This window comes from Mastigoproctus giganteus, chromosome 7, assembly GCF_048544385.1.
Source record: "Mastigoproctus giganteus isolate SK-2022 chromosome 7, ASM4854438v1, whole genome shotgun sequence".
Lineage (NCBI taxonomy): Eukaryota > Metazoa > Arthropoda > Arachnida > Uropygi > Thelyphonidae > Mastigoproctus > Mastigoproctus giganteus.
This window is the reverse complement of record NC_143581.1, coordinates 16,931,290-16,954,850: the sequence shown is the minus strand read 5'-3', so window position 1 is coordinate 16,954,850 and position 23,561 is coordinate 16,931,290. Positions and strand designations below refer to the sequence as shown.

The 23,561-nt window shown below is 37.4% G+C and overlaps 1 protein-coding gene across 1 annotated transcript in view; it reads left to right on the top strand.

Annotated features, from left to right (window-relative positions):
• LOC150082585 (puratrophin-1-like) overlaps nt 1-23,561 on the top strand; it is a 140,544-nt gene that overhangs the window by 41,438 nt on the left and 75,545 nt on the right. The window contains exon 9 of the mRNA XM_090378702.1: nt 1,502-1,624. Coding sequence (XP_090234828.1) covers nt 1,502-1,624 — 123 coding nt within the window. The remainder of the gene's footprint in view (nt 1-1,501; nt 1,625-23,561) is intronic.

The following is a 23,561-nucleotide window of genomic DNA, read 5'->3' as shown; positions in this document are numbered from 1 at the left end:
TTGTAGATAAACCCTCCTGATTTTGTGGCTGATGACCATCTAAGGATTTGTTTCACCCTTTTGAGGGACGTTCTTTTGAGCATTGATACAATGTTAAACCAAGAACTAGGCGTTTTTCGATTTTCTTACCGACAAATAAATTTTTACTATTTAGTGATTCGAGTAAATAAAAATAGCGATGGTAGATATAAACTAATTACACTCTACAAGTAAACACAACCATGGAATCCTCGGCCAATTAGGCATGCGCAAAGAAACCACTTTTCTAAGCACTTCGAGTATATTCTGCCTTTGTGCGCACCTGCTAAGAATATCAACGGCTTTCCTTCCTCCCTCGGCAAACCACCCGAGTGACCCGTAGGGTGAGTGCCATCAATATGCAATCGGTCCCTCTCAGCGAGGGGTTGGCATTTTCAATTCTAAACGAGCGGGTGGTGCGCGAACACACAGAAACTTGGGCTGTCGCCAACAAGATCATTACACACAATACCTGTAAATTGTTTCTGACATGCAGACACCCAGCGCCACCTGGTAATCATTCAACTCAGCGAGTCTGCTTTACTTCGTTACATTTGAAAAACTGGACTTCTCCAAGGGGAGTTTTGCAATTAGAGGATGCCATGAAGTGTGTGTGTGTGTGTGTGTGTGTGTGTGTGTGTGTGTGTGTGTGTGTGTGTGTGTGTTAGAAAAACCAGAAAAAGTAATTGTGTTTAAATTAATTTGTAGTTTTCATCTATTTTTGCTTATACTTGTTATGAATGGGTCTCGCTATTAAATATTTTTACCAAGTTGACTTTCCGGTCTTTCTCAGTTCGCAGATAAATAAAAGCGGAAAATTATCTTGAATGATTTTCCTAAATTATGAACTTTAAACAAGCAAAATAAGCGAGAGAAATACCTGTTTTTAGAATAAACATCCAGTGTCACTTGGCCACTTTGGAAGTGTAAAAGAAGCACTTTATTGTTCCGACAAGACGGAGGTTTAAATCTAAATTGAGAAGGTGTAATGTTGAACTCCCATTAATCATTTGTTTTCCTCAACTCCAGAAAGCGGAAGCTTTTCCCTAATCACATTGTATTCAAGCGAACCAGGAAGGAATGTGCTTTTTCCGACCAGCGTTTGTCATTTTAAGGGACTGTGAAAGACCCGAGAGTCAAACAGATAACAGTGGACAAGTTCGGAAAATTTTAAGGTCAAGTTTTTACCTTCGGGTATCCAAAATGTTACCTCAATCCTCATAATCGAATTCTCCAGCGTTTAGAATAATTTCCCTTGTGTTTAAATGTAACAGGAAACACGTCACACTGGCTACTGTGACGTCATTAAACTCGATCAGCTTGTCTCTACGAAACTAGTTACTATTTGTGACGGGGTGGGGCGCTGCTAGCGGGTGAAGATGATCACCAAAAGCAGGATAGGTGTTAGTGTTATTGTGCGTGTTGTATGTATGTATGTGTGTGCGTTGTCTCTCCATTATTAAGGTGTACTTTCTGTCTGCAGGTGCTAACATGGCTGTGCCGCAAGGGAGAAGAAACCCTCGCAAAGCACAAAGCTGTAGCGGAGACGTTTAGTGCTGTCAGGGAACAAGAAGAGGAGTTTGAAAAATTCTACTTTGTTGCTATGGTGAGTTGTTTATTATTTTCCCTGCATTTTTTTTTTTTTAATTGCAGGCTTATCGTTTACCTAAAGCTATGTTAGCATTTTTATTTGATTTGTTGTAGCTATTTGATTATCCGGAACGTCGATTATCCACTTAAGGAAATTGACGTAATTTCAGTGGTCAACACGGAAGTGGTACATGCGTTCAGTTGACCGTAGTTCGAAATCACGTGACTGCAAATATGGTTAATGGTACTTTTCAAAGTGGCAGTACTTATAAATTCTTCTATGTAGCAGTTTCAAAATATAAACATGTTTTTTTTTTTACATGAGAAAATGTTACTATTTACAAGAATATTTAGTTCGGTTTTTAAAAAATCGCCATCCTCCTATCATGCAGTTCGTATGATGGAGCATGTAACTACAAGTTGGCCAACAGATGTCGCCTCTGAAATAAGAGTTGAATACACAGTACTAACGAATTTTTCGTGTTATAATCGCCCTCTTAGAAATAGAAAATAAACTTGGGTATCATTACTTGTCTTTAACTTTAAGATTGCATAATTACATCTCCTGGTATCTGGTTCCATCTTCTATCAATGGTTCTACCTTCTTGTATCTTCTATCACTTTCTGGTATCAGTCTTCTATCAGTGGTTCTATCTTCTGTCACTTTCTTGTATCTTCTATCAGTAGTTCCATCTTCTTGTATCTTCTGTCGCTTTCTTGTATCTGCTACCAGTTGTTCCATCTTCTTGTATCTGCTACCAGTTGTTCCATCTTCTTGTATCTGCTACCAGTTGTTCCATCTTCTTGTATCTGCTACCAGTTGTTCCATCTTCTGGTAAATCATCATATAAGAAAAATTATAAACTATAAGATATTTAAAGGCAAAAGCCTCATGCTACGAGATAGAATTACTAACGTAATGATAAGTGCGAAAGCATCAATTAACGTAGCTGTCTACCAAAGTAGTTAAGTTAAATTGGCATCGTTTTGATTATATCTCATATTTTGAATGCCTTCACAACGAGTTGCCATGGTATTGTACTACCTCGAATAACGCTTCACCAATGGAGAATACTACTGTTACTTATTCTTGGCGGATACCACCACCCAGGCGGCACACTATTGTAACATCAGGGTACCTTCCCACCCACCGATGAAGAGCCAACAAGCTTTGAAACGGTGCCGTTTGGGTGGTGGTATCCGCCGAGAATAAGTAACAGTAGTCTTCTCCATTGGCGAAGCGTTACTTATTCGAGGTAGTACAATACCATGGCAACTCGTGAAGGTATTCACAATATGGGATGTAATCAAAACGATGCCAATTTAACTTAACTACTTTGGTAGATAGCTACGTTAATCGATGCTTTCGCACTTACCCATACGTCAGAAAAATTATAAATTATTAGACATAAAGATAGTAATCTGCCAATTTCATTATGTCAAGAGATGGGAAAACTGTAAGGACACTAGTTCCTTAGCTTTTAGCATCAAGATTCTAAAAACTTAAAATCCACATTTATAATAAACTTTTTGTTATGAGAATAGTTTTGTGTGTGTGTTGAGTGTTTCGGCTGTTTTTATACAACAGTGATGATTATTGCAATTGATATTTTAGAACCATTTACATAAAGGCGTACAAGGACAAGCGGCAATTAATTACAAACAGGTCATTACTTTAACTACCCTCTAAGGCTTTTTTTCCCCTGGATTCCAAGGACGCATGGAACAAGTTGCCGGAAAACTTCAACTTTCTTATCTATAACGTAAACAAATCTAAATAAGATGAATCAGGCTTGAGTTTATAGACTGCGTCAAAATTAAGTTTACTATGTAGCTAATGTGTCATCTCTTTGCATAAGAGCTTTTTTAAATGTAGTTCCGGTGTTTGCACCTGCGCAGGAACAACTGCCAGAGTAATTATATCACTTTCCGGTTTGCAGTTGCCAACTTTTTAAGGAACCTTGTAGTCTCGTTCGTACATCCAGGGGATTGTTTGCCTTTCCCTTTATTACTGACATATAATAAGAAAGATGACGCACAGGAAATTGTCAATTTTGCCACGTGGCATTGGGGGAACCGTAGTCCCGTTATGCTCTCGCTAAATATCTCCAGGCGAAGTGGCTTTGCTGGACAGTGACGCCTAGCTAGTGCTTCAGCCAGTTCCGTTAGAAGTGCAGCTGGGCTTATTTACAAGGACACTTTTGAGGTACGAATAATATTAATTAATAGATTAAAAATTGTATGGTGTTTAAATACACTAATCGGTTATTGTTTCGTTATATCTTGAGCTGTATTAAGTCTAGATATTTTGTACTGTTCATTTATATCTCATTAATTTAATTGAAGTCCTGTAATCGGTAGTATTTGTTAGTTTGCATTTTTTGCAACATTGTATCCTTTTAAGTTTAATTTCATCACCTATTTCAAACTTTGTATCCCAAAATTCGATGTTTTCCATTTGTTTATCAACCGATGACTTTAAATTATACGTGAAAAAAAAAAAAAACAGTGAATTATAACAATTAAAATTAAATAAATCGTTTATTGAGCCCAGTTACTTTTGAGTGTGCAGTGTATATGAAGTTTGCAACTCCTGAAGGCTGCATTATTTTAGTGTGAGTATCTCTGCAAGACTAGTGATTTTAATCAGCCATGTTGTGTGAAAAAAATACTTGCTAACCTGCATCTTTGTGTGGTGTTATGTAGGGAGACTCCTGAAGGCAAGTTCTACGCCACCCCTCATTGAAATTATATAAATTAAGGAGGCCATCTTGCGCCTTTATGCTTTTTGCAGCCAGCAGAATTTTAACTGCCTACTTGGGCTGCGGTAGCCGAGTGATGAGTGCAATGGAACAGTAGTACACGCGCTTGAGTTGACCGTGCGCGTGTAGCACAGTGGTTATACAGTAATTATTTTCTTCCGCACGCAATGCAAAAGTCCTGAATACGAATCCCATCAATGGCTCGTGGAATTATGGGTTTTTTATTTCACAACGCTGCTAAGTTAGTCTGTCTCAGGAGAGGGCCGCATGGTTTTTACGAGAGGGAAAACCGTGCGGCTCTGGTTTTTCGTCCATCAAACCCGAAGAATACATACAATATGCTGTAGTTTCTTGGGCGCTTAACACAACGTAATGTAATTGAATCCACGTGACTACTGAATACGGTGATGTGTTCTCTTTCTTTTAAACGTGTCTGAATTTGATCATGCTGGACTATAAACAGAGAACAATATTTTTTAGGAATTTTGTCTTTATTACGAGTTACTCTGGTATTGCACTACTTTTGATAAATGGCATCGCCAGAAGGTTTAATCTACCATTTGTTTAAAAGTTTAATACTCCTCAATGACGGCTTGTTTTGGAACTTACTGATCCCTCATCAGATAGCAGCTGGCCTCTAGTGACAAATAGCGCACAGCAGCCCACTGAACCACTTCTTTACAACTGCTTGTTTCTAAGTATTGTCTTCAGAGACTACCTGTTCTCCGATGGAGGACCAGTAATCTTCGAAATCGACTGTTATAAAAGCATCTCGTCTTTTAAGCGAATAGAAGATTAACCGACCGCGATGCCATTTGTTTGAAAATAGTGCAATACCGAAGCAACTCGTTGTAAAGACAGTATACTCTGCTGCAAGCATCAAGACTATTGCAATAACTAAGTGGCTTAAATCCTACTAGCTGCGGAATCAAACAAAATACAAGATACTCCTAACTTCTTAACCGTTTTTGTTAATCGTACTCTTTAGAAGAGCCAGATGAAGAGGGAATCAGAATTTTCACTAGTCAGTCATTGGGATTTGCACAGCTTCCTTACATAAACTGTAGTCAGACACCATGGCACCAGTTAGAGTAGGAGAGCATCGGGTTTATCCTTTCACCTACAAGCATTTTCTGAGTCGTCTTTGTATTTCTTAGCCTATCGTTATTTCCGTCTTTACCACCCTGGACGCCGCTGTCGGCTGTTGTGAACGCTGTGGGTGTTTTGTGTCTTCTCCACTTTTTTTTGTTCGCTTCTCGAATGATTTGACCTCTCGCCCTTGTAGTCGATAGTACATAAGAATCAAGTTTGTAACTGAAAAGTTAAGTGCCTTATTAGCAACATTACCGCCCTCTTGTGGTTACCTGTCATACTGCTTGTCCTGGTAACAGTACGTTCCTTAGGCGCTTTCGTTTTTCTCCTGTGGATTGTTGTAACTTCGAGAAGTTTGGGTGTGCTAAGACCTCTCACCTTCTGTAGTTTGGTAAGCTATGAATCTTTAGTCCTTGTCATGACCTTGTCCACCCCACGATGACAAGTCGACAGAAGGGTAATGGGAGAAAAATTGAAATGAAAGACCACCCAGAAATTTAAAGCCATCTGTCAACGTACTTCGTAAAGCTTCTAAAAGCTATCACCAATGCCATTCAGCTCTTGTGTGGTACTTCAAATTGCACCTTGCTTTGGGAATGCTTTATTACTGTACAGATAAATGCAAAACACATCTCGATATTTCCATATTTGACAAACTGAAATAAGGAATTGTGGGAGGTAAAAAAAAAAAAAAAAACAACAACAACAAAACAAAGAAGATATATGGTTAAAATAGAGCTTCTCTTGTGAGTATTTATAAAAAATATATCAAATAAGTGGTAGAATCACTAGTTCTCTTCTGTCTTTAGATCTACTATTTCAACTATCCTCCTTTTTTTTTTTTTTCTCTCTTGAAACTTGCTCTTAGCAGTAATCTTTCAAACAGGGAGTAGCCAGTTGGATTCGATTGAGCATGTTTGGGATGCTTTAAAGGTGAATTAGGGCATACACACTTCTTGGAATCCTTCCATTGGCTAAGAATTTCTCGTAAGGAGCAATTTATTACTACAAGGACCTTTTTAAACAACGAAAGAACAGGTTGTTGTTGTTGGGTTTTAGGAGAATTCGCGACTAAAACCATATTGCTCTATATACTGTCTATAAAGTGCGCGTGTTCTGAGGTCGATTTTCTGTTTGCTGGACGAAAAACCCGAGGTTCCAGGAGAAAAAACCATGCTAAGACCAACTAATTCAGCCACGTTGTGAAAAAGGCCCATAAGAATTTCTCACGGCATCGACGGGACTCGAACTTGGGTCTTTACACCCAGTATGGGAAAGACAGCGATTCTACCAACTGTGCTACCACGAGGGTGAACAGGTGAAAGTTGATTAATTGTCAGGGGTGACCACACCCGCTACTAAATGCCAAAATTAATAATGGTGAGCTGCCCACCTCTGCTTTGGATATCTTGACCTGATAAAGTCGTGAAAGTAGGGGTATATTGCTTTTCGAACTCAATATAAAAGCCGACCTTACGATTTTATTTCGAGGAGGAATGTATCGGTTGTTGACTGTTCTACAGCTAAAAGCGATTAACGAAGAGTGAACATCACATACAATTGCTGTGATTGTTTCTTTCTTTCCTTTTTTTTTCTCTCGAATAAAGTCGGTTTACCTTCGTTTCAGGAGTACACCGATGACGTGTTCACACTAAACTTAGGACGGGGAATAACTTTCCCATTAAGAAAAAAGCAGTTATTTGGGAAAATTTTAAAGTACAAATCGTAAAATGTAAACGGTGGCAGAGTACGAATACAAGCATTTTCCCATAAATTTGACAAAAGGTCCAAACATTAACTAATCTAAAAATAAGCGAAATAGACGCTGGTGCCATGACAAAAAATGTATTTTTAAAGCTGATGTTTTAGCGAAAAAAAAAAAAAAAAAAATTTCTTGCTCCATCTAAGCTTTTTACCAATATGCAGCTGTTTTGTTTAGATGTCACAGAATACTGTCCGTTTCTGTGGCACGTAGAGAAAGAGGGAGGGATGCAAATATCTTCCAAGATACAGTCGGACATTCCCAGATGGTAAAAAGCGTGGGAAATGGCCCTTATTCGGGTAGTTTCCAAATTTAGAAACAACTTCGCAGCCTTGGAGGCCATTTTACAGTACGCTCTAGAAAAGTCCGGAATATAAACAGTACGCTCTAGAAAAGTCCGGAAGTGATGGGAGGGGGATGGAATACAGCGGCACGTGCTTAGCAACTGTCTTATCTTGTGGGTATTGTAACTTGGTCTGTGATGTATGTTCGCAGCTGGTGCTAAACCAAGGTGAAGTCTACCGACAGGTGTTCCTGGACGTACCTGGAGTGTTGGTTAATGCGCTGCACGTCTGCTTGCATGAGTGTTTTCCTTAATTATAGTTTGGACTTGACCTTAGTGTTTTCCTGTCTTTGGCGTAAGTGTTGCTTCTTCCAAAAGGATTTCTCTTCGCACCTACGTTTTTCTTTTATCGAGTTTTCCTAGCTGTTGTTTTTTTATTGTTATTTTGTTATAGTGATGAAGGTCGCCTTTAGCATTTAGACATACGTTTCGCTGATCCCTCTGTATTCCTTCAGAAAATTCTCTCGGCTATTGAGAAAACAGTTCTTTTGACTGCTGTTTTGATTTCGGCATCTTCATAAAGCTTTTATTCAGCGGACCAAAAGGTGGTATTCACGTGGTAATAAACCCTAGTGTATGCCTGGTGAATGGTGGCCTTCCAACGTATCTTTTGAATAAAGGCTTGACTCTGATTAGCATGAAGCAGGATGACTGTTCGTATAATGCTGAAAAAATGCGTAAATTTATTATTTGTGGCTTGGCGAATTTTCATGCAATTATCTTCCTATGTAGTTTATTTTACTTTTAAAAGGTAATGTGCGGTGCAGCTGCTGAAGTTGAGCAAAAATTCGTAAATTGGGAGATTGCAGTCTGTAGTTGCAGAATTCAACCAGCCTTCTCCACAGGAAAATGGTCAGAAAGGATAAAGGTGGATGTAGTGTACAATCCGCTGAATGATGCGCGGAAATGCCTTTTTTTCCGTGTCCAGTGTTGCTGGAAGCATGGTCAGATGATTCGCCCACAACGACAGCCGAAGGAACTGTACTTTCTTGAGTATCTGCATCAAGGTTTCGGTGGCTTTATTATGGTGTGAGTCCCGTTTAGATGGCGTCTGAGTCTCCTCATCCCAGTAATGGGCATCTCGTTGGCGTGGGCTTATGAACCCTGTATCATAACATTTTTGCCTATCTAGGATTGGTGTCTTCTGGAATAATAGCCCTGTACTTGTCACCATTGATTCGAAGAGCGCGAATTGCCCATTATCGTGAGTTAGCAACTTTTCTTGCGATGGCAGATCTATACGATAAGGTTTAGAGCTTTGTGCATTCTGCACCACGCAGTATAAAAATAAATAAATAAATAAATTTTCTGTTTATACTCCGGGACGACCAAACGGTCAGAGGAGTTCACAAGACAGACAGAATACAAGAAACAGCACCGTATTCAGTAGTCACCGGCTTGAACCCCGATCACTCAAGGCACGTGTACTCGCGCGCCTGACCACTAGGCTGCGGCGGCCTTCAGTATCTTGGTCCAACATCATATTGACTGACACTTAGTAGGTGTTTCCACTATTTTGTTCTTGTGTTTGGAAATTATGCCTGCAACTTTCATCATAATAAGTTTTCTGTCACATGATGGGTCCATGGTTTTCCAGAACTCAATCGCATCTCCATTTCTTCCACTCTCTAGCTCTCTCCTTTAGCCTTTGATACTCATCAGCTTTTCTAAAATAATCCAAAATCCCAAAATTCTCCCCTTCCATCTCTTGTTAATCACTTTCCCTTCAATTACATCATATAATACAGTGGCTTTTTCTTCATGTATATCCTCTTCCATTTTCGTTCTTTTTCTTATAATATTTATCATACTTCGATTTTTCTCCTGTTCCTCATTACTTTATTTCTAATTCTATCCTTCCATTTCTTCATTTCAGGCCTCCTACACTGACTGCTTTCAAAAGCCTCATTCTAATATTTTCCTTCCTGTAGTACAAATGTCTGTGTGGCGCTCTATAGAAAACATTTAACTAACTTCCTTTTATTTTTACTTGATATCCATTTTCTGTAAATTTTCGCTTCCCCTTCTCAATTACTATCGAAACTCTAATTTTCTGACTGCTTCTCCCACTTATATTTTCTGACCGTCCATGAAATATCCATGTGTTACTTAAACCACTATTATTCTCAGTTGCTCTAGTATTAATTCCTCTTTTAAGGGTAATATTTGTGCACATGTCCGCTTCGATATTTCTTGTCAGAGGGGCCCTCGTGGGTAGCACAGTTGGTAGAGGCGCCGTCCTCCCAACATTGCGTGGAAAAGACCCGAGTTAGAGTCCCGTCGATGACGTGAAGAAATCTTATGGGCCTTTTTCACAGCGTGGTCTCAGGAGAGGGTAGCATGGATTTCTCCCTGTAACTTGGGTTTTTCGTCTATCAAACAGAAAATATACCACAGACCGTATATACGGAGCAATATGGAATTAGTCGCTGATGCTCCAAAACCCCCACAACAATAACTTTGAGTACTGTATACAGCTCTGGTCGATTTTCTGTTTGCTTGACGAAAAACTCGAGTTTCGATGAGAAAACCATGCTACCCTCACCTTGAGATCGACTAACTGAGCCACGTTTTGAAAATGGCCAGTAAAAATTCCTCACGTCATCGACGGGACTCGAACTCTGGTCTTTTCCACCCGATGGGGAGGACGGCGATCCTTCCAATTGTGCTGCCCACAGGGGGACACAGTACTCATGATGCGACCTAATTATTGCCTTGTATAATGGGATAATCACCTCCCATTGGATAATCATATCCCTGCTAATGAAGTTTCTATATTATTGACAAAACGCCATGACTTGTCCTGGAAGCCTATCTGCATTGCTCAGAGAACTACATATCTATCTGATTGCACAATTGCCCCCATTTCTTTTTTATTTTCCATTACCTTGAGTGAACCGCCACAGTTAGTACATTAATTTGGAATTACTGCTACCTATCTACTGTACCTTGCATTTGTCAATATTAAACATCTACTGCCCTTTCTAAGCTCATCTGCCTAATTTTCTAAATCTTGTTGCAGTAGCATATCTTGATTATTGTCATAACCCAACCAGCTAATACAGTATTTGTATCATCTGCAAACTTAGACATTAAGCCTGAAATACCCTCATCAATATTATTAATAAATATAGAAAATAACAATAGACCAAGCACTGAACCATGGGGGACTCCAGTAATAGCATTAGTCCCTGAGAAGCAGTGTCCATTAATAATAACTCTGTATTCTCCTACTCAACTATCCTTTTATCCACAGCAGTAACTTACCCTTAATACCACACTACTCCAATTTGTACAGCAGTCTTTTATGTGCAACAGTATCAAAAGCTTTCCTGAAATCCAAGTGTATGATATCAACGTGTTTTGAACAACTTTTGAATGTGTTGATATGAAGGTCTTCTCTCTAAGCTGCTATCTTATGGACTGCTGACAGATTATGTAACTGGATAGGCAGTTTTCTGTGGCCACACTCTGCAGTATGGTAGATGGCTCTGTCTTCTAACTTCTCGTTAATGCTGATGTTCCTCAAACTTCAGTTCTTTCTTTTGCTGTTTTCTTCTTGCATATTAATGACTTCGTTTCACTCATGGGAAATCCTATCCATAGGATAGGTTTGCTGATTGGTAGCACATTCTACCTTCCAGTTTGAGAAACCGTGCCCTGCACAAACAACTTGATCTTTAATGTCCACCACCAATTCCTTAAATGCAAATCTCCACTTAATATTTCAATGTCAGAAAGAAAACTTGGTTCATTACAGTTCTTCTGAAACTCAGCCGTCTTTTCTTGAAAAAACGAGTCTACTGCTATTATGTTCATCTTCGATTACTCAGATTTTCAGGCAAGATCACATATCTCTATTAGTGATTACCTCGACTTCTAATTTCTCTTGTCATTTCCTCAGTATTAATTTTCTTCCAAACAGCTACTGACTGTACAAATCTCAAATCTGCCCTATCATGGAATATTGTTCCCACATTTGGAGTAGGGTCCCCTCAAAAAAAACTTCTCAATCTTCTAGACCTCTTCAAAAGGGGACAGTCAAGATTAATTAATAACCTATCTATCGCAGAGTCTCTCCACTCTGTGTCACTGACAATCAGTATTAGCTGCATGGTTTTTGTATAGACGAGTACTGTTCTTTTGATTTGGCTTACAGAAGCCAAATGTCCAACATCAGATTTGCAGAACTTACTTTTCCTCTTCAGATCTTCAATAAATCTTACCGTGCACTGTCTCCGCTTTGAAGAACATCGCCTGAGACATTAGTGCATAGGCAGGCATGTCTATAGCTCAGAGGAAACTTTTATATCATGAGTCCCCTTAAATTTTACGTCCCCACAAGTTTCACAACAAGCGCAAATAAACAGATTTGACATGAAATTTAACTATGAATATACATACAGTAGAACGCCGATTATCCGAATTTAATCGCGACAAAGGTGGTTTCGGATAATCGAAGATTCGGATAATCAGCGTTCTACTGTATTTTTATAAATTAATATATTCGATACATTTAAAATCAAAAAATTAAATAGGAATACAATAGGAATAATAGAAAACGCTTCGTCCTCGGGTTAGTGGGGTAGTTTGTCCATATTTCTTAAAGTGCTTCATGAAAACAAGCTTCCCAAAAAAGCAAGTGTATCCTGGGAGGGGGATGGACTATAACTTATAGCTTATTCATTTGCTCTGGTTGTTCTTACTTAGTGTTTGAGGCTTTTGTTTTCGTGATAACTAATTTGCATTTTCGGTTTGTGCTATGTTAAGAATTGTAGAATGTGATCTGTTTGTATGTGCAAACTATATTTTCCCCCTGAACTGTAATAAGCAGGAAGGCAATAGGGCGTTCAAGGTCACTCACTTGGCTTACTCGTCGAATAGCAAGAGCATAGAGTGGCTAAGCCTAATGAAGTGACCTAGAGCCGCCTAATGTTTTTCATCCAGAACTGTTTAAGACTGAATCCTATCGAAATGTTGTGAGGGACGGACACAGATGTTTTTTTTTTTTAATCGAAGAACCCGAAATTATCCTGCGATTTATTCTGAAGTATGTCGGTAATTAGTCCCCACAACCAGCTTCAGAATGCAGGTCTCGACTGGCACTGAAAAGTACCCGGAATTCCCTGTAGTGGTACCACCAGAAATCTTAATTTTTAAACCCATTAATTAACGGTTTCCTGCAGTTAACCAGTTGAATACAGGAAAAGGTGGTCCCAATTTTCGCACTCTGCTGAGAGTCACTCATTAATTGCACGTGTTTTGTAAATTTGTACAATAGTTCAATTTAAAATAAAGTGGTTGAAAGTTATGGAAGAAATACGCAAAAGAGAACGGAATCAAGTACTAGTGGTTTGTTAAAGAATGCATATGAAATATTTCCAATTATGTGCTTTTCCGTAATTTTGACTTTCAGGGTAATGGTTACGTCTTGTGTTCCGAAAAATACGGTATCTTCGTATTTCCCACATATTACGGGCATTTATACTGTATTTAACGGTTTATCAAGCATATATTGTACCTTGAAAATCTGCTGAATTTCAGTGATTATTAAAAAAAAAAAAAAATCAACGGATTACGCGTAACCCTTTCATCTTTTCAAGTGTGTGGAGAGAGCAAAGGTCAGGCCATCCTTCCCACCTCCCTCGTCCGTTTACTCTTGTACCCGGAAATTAACTTAACACTACTGTTTTCCTACCTCTAAAGAACTCTCACGAGCTCCCAACAACTGCAATGGGTTTGGTCAACTGCATATACATTGTGCAGTGTGGGAAAGTTGAGAAGCTGGCTCCTCTGACCCTCGCAGGAAACGTGCAGCACCTTAGTATTTCCTATTTTCCTACCCTAACTCCCCCCCCTTCCTTCCTTCTCCATGTTTTTAGAGAGGTGTTAACTTTGCGCTCTTGTTTGAAAGGTCGGACACTTGTCATGACCCCAGCAAGATAGATTTCGCTGTCTAACGTCAGCGGGTTTAGCATTACATGCGCATTGGCTAAGACCAGGTTTATTATTTCTCTCTCTCTCTCTGGACAAATAATATCCACAAATGCAATTTTGGTTTCAGTCTACTTGCAAAAAAAAAAAAAAAAAAAAAATGCAAATGTGTCCAAAAGTTGTTACATATTATTACTTATTTTTTTTTCTTGTTAGTGAATACAGTAATAAGTTTTGCATATCTAAGAATCGGATCATTTAAGGATATTATACAGTCAATTGTAATTATATCGTATTCCCTTGACCAACATTGCCCTCTGTGAAAAGGAAGGAAAACTAGGGTTGTACTTGGAAAAAAATAACTTTACTTCTGTTTTTAAAAATATATCGTTATAATTATATATTTAGCATATAAACTTTATATTTGGGTCTTAAAGTCGAGCTATTCCAATTTCAGAATCGGACCAATAAAAATCCGAAATTATTATTTCTTTGTCTGTTTGTCCGTCCGCACGTAATAATTGGCCTGTCTGTGGATTTTCATGAGATTTTATATTTATCCAGATTTTTTTCACCCCGTACATATCACATAGGCTATCCATATACCAGTATATTGTAACTGGTTGGAGCATGCGCAGAATAGTCCGTGTTTTTTTTGCTCTTTTTTTTTTTTTTTTTTGTTTGTTTGTTATAAATCATGAATTAACGCGCTACTTGTTTAATTTTATTTCTAATATATATCTAGATATTTTATTAAACATTTTGAATGGATGCCAAACCAGGAAAATCCTAACACCGAATCATCATTGGAATTCATGAATTCAGCATATTTTTTTTTTTTTTTTTTACAATCAATTGATTATTCTCTAGTGCATCGAAGCGGATCTTATTGTGGGCATAATGACTGTATATATCTCTGTTGCGGTTTATATTTTGTAATGATTTACCATCTGAACGCCGAAGAATGGTATGACTGGAAACAGCTTTGTACCCTGAACAATGCTACAGCTTGAATCTGTGATGCTTCGTTTTAAATAGAAAGGTAAATGAAATATTGGCTGATAGAGGTCGTGGTTTCTGTGCTGTAGGTCAAGGTAACGTATTGGTATTGGCACAGTTACCTATACTGATCTATAAAACAGGAAGTGGGATTTATGTACATTGCATTGGCTTGAAGGTTAGGTGGAAGTTCCAAAGTTCTGAAATGTAGCCACTTCAGCGGAAGCGGAAACTGCACATTATTTAACAATAGCGAACCTTTTTCAATATTCCCGAAGTATGAGAAAATATTCGAATAAAAATATCATCGATGCAGCATTTTTAATATAGACTCTCATGGTTAGGATTATTCAAATTAAGAAGGAACTGTTATATATTATTACCGACATATGCTGGGTTTATCTCAGTTTATTTACATTTAAAATATTTTAATAGAACATTTAACTACCAGCTAATGAGAAATCGGGTCTTCCTTTAGATGATATGACAAAAAATATTTTAAGTATTGTAGTAAATTGTTTGCAGTTTATACTTAATTTACGACAACAATGTTTATTGATGTTTGGAATTCTGTTTGCATGAAATGTATTCTCTATCCCGTAACCTACTCTGATCGTTCTTGTATTGTATTTTGTTATGTACTTGTAGTGAAATTTGAATGAAATACAAATGTAAGTCCAGTTATTACCCTATTTAGAGGTTAGTACAACTTTGCATAATTGTGTATTCTGTGGTAGATTCTGCCCCTTTCTCGGAGCCCTTCATTTATACTTTCTTTTGCACTGTTTGCTTAAGATATTTTGGTTTGGCTACTGATTATGACAGTTATCAAATAGCGGAGAAATTGTGAACCAGGAAACAAAGGTGCAAGTAATCTTTGGTGATTTGTCTACTCCATCCCGTTCCAGATATCTCCTGTTATCTTAAAAAAAAAAAAAAAAAAAAAACATTTACCCTTCGCATCATAAGTAGGAAAATGCATGATTTTTGGACTCTGTTAAAAGCACTTTGAGAAGCGCGAACGGCGAAACTACTTTAGGAAGTATAGAGAAGCCTGGCTACTGAAAACACGTTGTTTTATATTTCTTAGTGCAGTGTGCACACCTTATCGTAGAGATAGGGAAACCGGTACCTGTTATCCCTTCCTGAGAAAGCCACATGTAAATACATAGCTCCTTTGTACTTGAAGTTTTTATCGCGTTCTCCTAGGCAAGTTATTTTATACCTGTGCATTTTAAGTGCCTAGTGGGAATTGCAAAATGTTACAGAGCGCTAAACGTTCGTATATGACAGCGAAGGAGACAAAGGAGAAAATTTTCTACATCGTCCGGGTTGCTATGGGAACAGCAAAGAAGACGTTATTGAGGAAGATTTGCAAGAAAAAGGTAGGTTGTGGGTTTAAGAATGGTAAGGTTTGAATTTGAGAAAATGCGTATAACCAATAATCTAAATATATATATATATATAAAAGAATTTTCTACGTTAGAAGAAAATTTTCCATTGCAGTATATATAATATTATACAGTAGTAAAGTTAAAAACTAATTAACGCTTTGCCACGCCCAACAGGCCAGGCTTGTCGCTACTCTTGTTATGTGGTTTTGTCTTTCCAATTGGATACCTATTTCTTCTCTGGATTACTGACTCGCACTCGTATGATGGTAGATAGTGGCGTAAAATCACGAGCTTAGGCTCTGATGTAACGTTTATTTATTGATCTTCGAAGTAATTTTTCTCTTTTCTTTTTGGGTTTCCTTCCCTAAGCACAATGCCTTGATGCAGCCGTATCACATGCTCCTTAGAATGATATGCTACTAATGGATGAACTCACTCAAAACCTCTTGGTTGATGCTAATGGAGAACCTAAAAGCTGCTTTTCCCTTTGCGTAACATTTTTTTTTTTTTTTTTTTTTATTGGCTGTAAGAGCTATAAGCCCTGTCCTCAGTCTGCTGATATGATAAGACAGTGCTCTACTCTTCTGTTTTGCTTGATTAACGTACCTGATTCTGCAAAAACAGCAAAATCTTCTTGAACATCGACTATAAGCATCCTACCATAAAAGAGTTAACATATCTGGGACACTGTACCATAATAAATTTTACACACTTTTCATCTTTGGAATTATAAGGTCATTTTTGAGATTTTGGGAATTGCTTATTATTGGGAACCATCAATAGACGACTGCTATTTGTGTGTAAGATCATTATATCTGCTATTTTTGTATCGAGTCTTGCGTAGTCTTATTACATAGAATTCCCCGTAATTCTCTGCTTTTATTATTACAGTGCTTTTTGTCAGCTATATTAACTGTAGCTTGCTAATAAACCACAGACGACTGGCCCTGTGTGGGATCTTTTCGGAAGTCTTTTTATGATTCCTATTGACCTAATTTGGGTAAGGATAATTTTCCAATCTGGTATCTGTTTTCCTGTTCATCTAGGTCAACTTGCACTATAACGGTTACAGTCTATTAATTGTAATATTCCCGAAATACTTCATAAATACTGTATATAAATTAGTATTTGTATCAGAATTATCGCTTTAGTTATCTCAATGGTTTTCAACCAGTTTCACGGAATCCAGGATTCCCCAGTAGTGAGGTGTCTTTGGGGTAATACATTTTAAAGGTATGGTGTTCCGCAAAAAAAATTTTTACGAAAAGATTCCACTGCTGAAAAAAAATAAAATAATAAATAAATAAAAGTGTGTCTGATAAGTTATGAAAAATTTAGCTTTGATTACTTTATTTTGAGATGTGGATGATTTGTTTTCTTCTCCTATTACTCTTTTTTCACCTATATATATATATATATATATATTATGTAAGGTAAAAGTTAGGCAAAAGTAATAAAGATAAAAATAAATAAATATGGCTAAGTAGCTATCATTAGAGGCAAATGTTCGCTCTGCATTATTGCCGTACTACTGGCTGATGTTTTTTATTTTAAATATCATATTTATTTTAATTATCAGATATATATATATATTATTTATTTTTTTTTTTAACCGCATGAAAATTCTCCATTTCTGTTGTGTGCGTTGCGTCCAAAAGAGATAGATACGAGGCTCACACCTTAAATTATCAGTGTATACCAGAGTCCTAATTTTCAATATGAAGAAGAGGCCAAACTGGGGAAATGATGAGATCTCCTTCCCAACAACTCTCCTGTAAAGGAGATTAGTCGAAATTAAACACAGACTGTTAGCGGAAGGGTAGAACTCCCTAACAGGCAAATATCTGGAGGCCAGATGGTTTATGTCGTCAATCCAACGCTCGACATTTGGGAAAGCAGTTTCGTTGTACACCGAAAGTGAAGAAGGCTATTCGTCGTGCACGTGCAATAGCGGGAATATTTTTTGTCTTCTTGACAGATGTGAGGAAAAATGATCGCTTGGAACAGTTTATGAAACCCCTTAGTGTCGGTAGCATCCGTGTTCATATTCAAGATTTTTTAAATTTTTATTTTATATCAGTAGGGACATTTACATAAACATTGCAAAAAAAACCCCACAGGATATTACTTGGAATACTACTAAGTTCCTTTATTAAATATTAAGTGTCTTTATTATTTAAATCTTTTCTTACTGCACTCGCGCGCTTGACCACTCGGCTACGTCACTAAATTTACAACCAAATTTCTTTAAACTGTATCATTTTTGAACGAATATGAACGTCTAATCCATTTTTCATAACCAAGGGAAATGTATATATTTTTTAAAGAAAAATTCAAATTGGTTATACTGTATTATGAAATGGTACGATTGCTACTTTCTATTTTGTTAAAATAATGAGCTAATAATCATACAATTGCTGTAATCAGTTTTTATGTTGTATTAAATATCTTTATCGAGAAAAGAGTAACGATATTTGTAATTTCATAAATATTATGCGCGTATTATAAATATGTACAGTGTTTTAATATAGCGACATCACGCCCTCTATTGTTATACTAAGAAATCTACGAAATAATGAAATTGTTCGTGATTATAAAACGTAGTAAATAATCCCAGAGTTATTTTTTTGGCAACTCATCAAATAGTTTAACAAAAATATTACTTTAATATTATAATTTTCACTAATTTGTGCAGCTAATTAATATAATAATTCGATATGGCGATATTACACCCCTTATTCTGATGTGATTGAAGGTTCCAAATGCGCAAGCGTCACCATTATTATTTTTATGTGTGGAATATAGAATGCTATTCAATTTTCCATTCTATTATTTTTAAATCAGTGTTTATCTGGGAAAAAAAAAAAAAAAAGGTATGATTACTGTATATTATTAAGTGAAAGGCCATATATCTTTCGTAATTGATACTTCGAAGTAATATATACTGTACTGTTAATTTGACTTCATGCCTGAATTATATTTGAAAATTTATATGTCGATCATAAAATCGTTTTTCCTAATATTCTGGTATTCTAATTTTATTTAAAGTATTACGTAGATACAGTGTGGAATAAATATAATTAACAGTCAGCATATTAAAGCGTAAACCTTATTCAGGGTTATTAATTAAAGCTCGCTAATTGTTATATTAATTAAAAAATTTTTTTTCTGAAATGCATAAATCATATGAATACTTCAAGTATTTACAGACAGTATCGTTACAAATGACTTCGGCTTTATGCAAAGTTGATTTATGGAATCTTTGTTTTTTTGTAGAATGATTCTTGTTTAATTATATTCATCAGTGCCAGTGATTTGGGCTTTGGAAAGAAGCTATAATAATAAATTCGAGCCTAGTGTTCGGTAATATTGAATGTTCTGCCCTATTCATTCTATTCTATTTATTAATTTCTAAAAATGAGTCTTTGACACTCCGAAGAGTGCGCTCTTACGAAATTTTAAAATTTCGTAAGAGCGCAGTCGTACTGAGTTATTTACAAATTGCGAATGTGTAGTTTGTCGTGTTAACGTTGTCTAAAAAATTTAAATTGAAATTCAAACTTTTGTATCTGGATTTTTTGGGCATAATTCTTGCCTGCTTAAGGATAACAAACAGTGTAAATTTTATGCAGAATTTTTGCAGCTTCCCAAGAGACTGAGTCATATAGATCACAAAGATCTTTGTCGCCCTTTTCATTCTGTCTACTGTAGGTATAATCTTGTTTGAAAGGTAACTATAATAGGAGGAGATAATCCACTTAAAATTTTAATAGATTATTACCTATTGTAAACACACCGTTTGGAACTCCCACGTTTCCCCCTTCGAATGTCCTATATAATCACTTGCCCATTATAACAGTGCTATATTCACTCCAGGGCTAACTCCAGGCGCGAGCTTTCTCAGTTTCCAAAGCAGCCTCTGATGTTAACTAAGCATCTGTGGCGTTTCAGCGTTGCTAAACGCGTACTGGGAACGCGTGTGATTGGATAACGGACGCTCGAGATGGTTTGTATCTTCGGTACATCAGTAATCATCTTCTCGCTCACCCTCCTCATCACCCCCTTTCTTCCCTCCGTCTCCCGGGAAGAGGGGGGGGGGACTCAACAGCGTTTCATATATACTCAAGCGGCGTGGGCAAAGCAGATGTGGACCCTAGAGGGCCTTGCGGTTTGTGAATGAGCCGCAGTGACGCCGACTCTCGATCTAGCGGGGATTTGATGAATGAGACATTTGAGAAGGCGATTTAAATGAAGTTGTTTTCAGGGTCAGGGCAGGCGCCGTGCTGTCCGCGTAGACAGATGTATCCTCGTGTTCATTTCCCTGGCGGTACCATGGACCGAAGCTGTCCCACGGCTGTAAAGCACGGGCTAGCGTTTAGTACTAGCCTGTGTCTCGTGGAGATGTTCGACGTCCAGACGGGTTCTTGGAAAACTTTATATTATAGTTTTGTGCCTTTTGACCTTTTTAATCGAGGTCATTGGCGGTATCACTGAAGACTGCTGCTTTTTGGAGCAGAAAATATTCTTTTTCGCCGCTGACGGATAGACAAGGTGTCGACGAGCCTCGGGGGGTAATAGTGTGCATGATGGTGAGTTTTGTGTTTTGACACTCCTTGATAGCATTTGGCGTAATTAAAATCACTTAAAAGTTCATTGCTTGAAGGCACTGGTTACTCATCTCGGGATAGCGTATAAAGGAAGTGATGGGACTACAATGCATTTTATTTTAATGTTATCTTGATCTGCTGAAGATTAAAAGGGTAAAGGTTAGAATTATGGAATGAACTGTGTGTGAGAAAAATAAGTAGTTTTGCTCGGAGCAGTATTTCCATTCCAGTATTTGTTACCACCGCCAAGCTTTGAGGTAGCTACTTTCGTTTCATGAGGACACAATTTGATGATCTGTAGTTTACGGATTAAATTGAGTTTAATCCGTAAACTTAAATTGAGTTTACGGATCTTCTGGGACTTGTAGGTTTTCTCACACCAATTTTAAATTTATTAAACCAAAAATGTCGATAAAATGAAAACACAGTTGAGGCTTAGCAGGCTGACTTTAAGGAAGGATGTCGTATTTCGACGGTTTCATCTGAAGAACGACTTTTATTGTTCACTTGGACAAGCAGCCCAAAGCTTGTACCATTTGGTTTTAAGGTATATATTGCCGAGCTCCTTCACCACAGTTGTGCTTATTTTCATATCTTGTAACATTGAACGTTTGTTACCAAATCAAATACCTTAAATTAGGGGTATTTAGTTCCCCCCAAGTTGGGTTGCGAGCAACTTAGGCAGATTTTTGTTTTTTTACTTTTGTCTTAGGTTTGAAATATGATTGTTTACATAAAGGCTAGATTAAAATTTAATTAGTAAGAGCGAGTGGTGTATATAATCCAAATGAAATCACTAGTTTTATTTACGGAGGGCAGGGGGGAGATTCATCGAATTCATTTATCATTGGGGGGGGGATTCATCTGTCATTTGAGGATTGTGGTATCGCAAAGTTGAGAACCCCTGACCTAATCCATAACAGTCATATATATCAAAAGCATATATTTTTTTCTTTCTATAAGAAATCAGTGTTTAGCCCTCGCGGGTAGAGAAGTGGTTAGAATAAACGCCCTCCCACACTTGTTCGAAACCCGTCCATATAGTGAAGAAATTTCATGAGCTGTTTTCACAACGTGGTTGAATTAGTCGCGAGAATTCTATTTTCTCTCACTCTCCTGGAAACTCGATGGTTTTTTTTTTTTTTTTTTTATGTCTGGCAAAACAACCGAAGGATACACGCAATTACAAACATAATATATTGAGGCCTCATAGCCTTGGTTGCTTTGGCACTTACCCTGACCGTTATCTTAGTTATGAGAATGCAACTGTTGTGTTTAGTTCAGAAACAGGAGGCACCTGAACTTAGTTCAGAAACTTCCCGGGACAGCTAAAGGTGGTGTTAATACTGTATATCCTTTGTCTATTTATTGCTATATTAACTAATGTGTTCGATGCGTATTTGATGGTTGTGCTAGCTTCTGTGATGGGATAGAGCTACTCGATTTGACATTTGCCATCAATTTAAAATGGAATCCAATCGATAACGTAGGAAATTTGAGAACTTTTGAAACGGAGCTGGTTAGCTATTCTCGTTCAAAGACTGAACGAGACCAGCTAACCAACCATTAAACCATTCAACTTTGAATAAAAAATGTATGGTTTAATTTTTTTTTTTTTTTTCCTTTTAAATTCCTTACCCAAATTGGGCAGTACTTCCAGTGTACATATGAAACATTGGCACCTCACAAATCGAGCCTTATCGGTAATTCATAGCAACCCAACAAGCTTTGGTAAATTTATAAGAGTACCTTCAAATTTACTGTCGGAAGCTGCCCTACATAAATATTAAAAACTACCTGATCATAAAACAAAAGACCTTATAGATTTGTTTCTGAGATCATATCCGTAGACAAGGACCCAGATTTCACTAGATATGCTTAATAAAACTCCCAAACTCTTAACTTTATCAACTGATACTGATCTTCATTCCTTCTACTATGCTGGTACTATTTCGACAGCAATTATAAGCGCAGACAAATCTCTTGTCCTCCTCCTCTTGCCCTAATAAATGGGTGGTGACCCTCTAATTTGGGCCAGGCAACCTTCCTAATCTCAGCCCTACATCCGGTGTTTGGCAGAACATTTTACGCTACCGCCTTCGCTGAAAGGAGCTTAACGGGCCCTTAGAAGACTAGCGACCTGCTAATGTTAATTAGTTTTCTCCCCTCCTATAATGGTACTATTAGTTCAAAAATTTGCATTGTTGAATACCAACCTTTAGTTAATACTGTATCACCAAAGTTTATGTATTTGCTGCTGAGTCAATCCACCTGTGCAATCTGTATCTTTCTATTTCTTTTATGTTGTGTTCATTTAGGTAATCGGTGTCCACTCTGCTTTGCATTCTTGTTTTCTTTTATTATTTTATTCCTTTTATTTTTTAACAATTTTTTTTTCTTGTGTGAAAAATTTCTCCTTAATGTAATTAATGTCGTTTTATCACTTTACCAGTTTTTAATACAGTATTTTTTGAGGACCAAACAACTTAAGTCGTTTGGTAACTTAAGTGAACTTTTCCCAGCTATAACACACTCCCAACGACTTTCTGTCGTTCGGAGAAAATGTTGCGTTATTCTGCGCCACTCGTATATCCCGTCAGCAAGCTAGGCCATGGTATCACTTTAGTCAAGTGACTAGTTTGAGAGCAGGTGATCAGTTGTGGCAGGTTATAAAATATATCAGATTCCAGTCCAACATGACTCATCTTATGCGGGTTTTAGGTGCAGAGGGTTGTTATCTAAAGATGATGCAATGTATGTCATGTCATAGTTCGAAAACAGTTGGTTTACATGTCGCTCCTTCACATGTAGTCAATCCAGTCAAAACTGCCTTAAGTAGAATACGATTAGACATTCTCCTACGCTGGAGTCACTTCTCCGATGATTTTCATATATTTGGGCATTTAAAAAAAAAAAAAAGAGAGTCATTGAAGGGTTGTACATTACAGTTGAAGCAGCTCACTGTATGTGATTGGTTTTATTATTAGCCACAGGCATTCTGCGAGGGTCTGTCCCTGCCTACATTTGGAAGAAGCATTGTGCTCAGGTTGGGTGGATTTC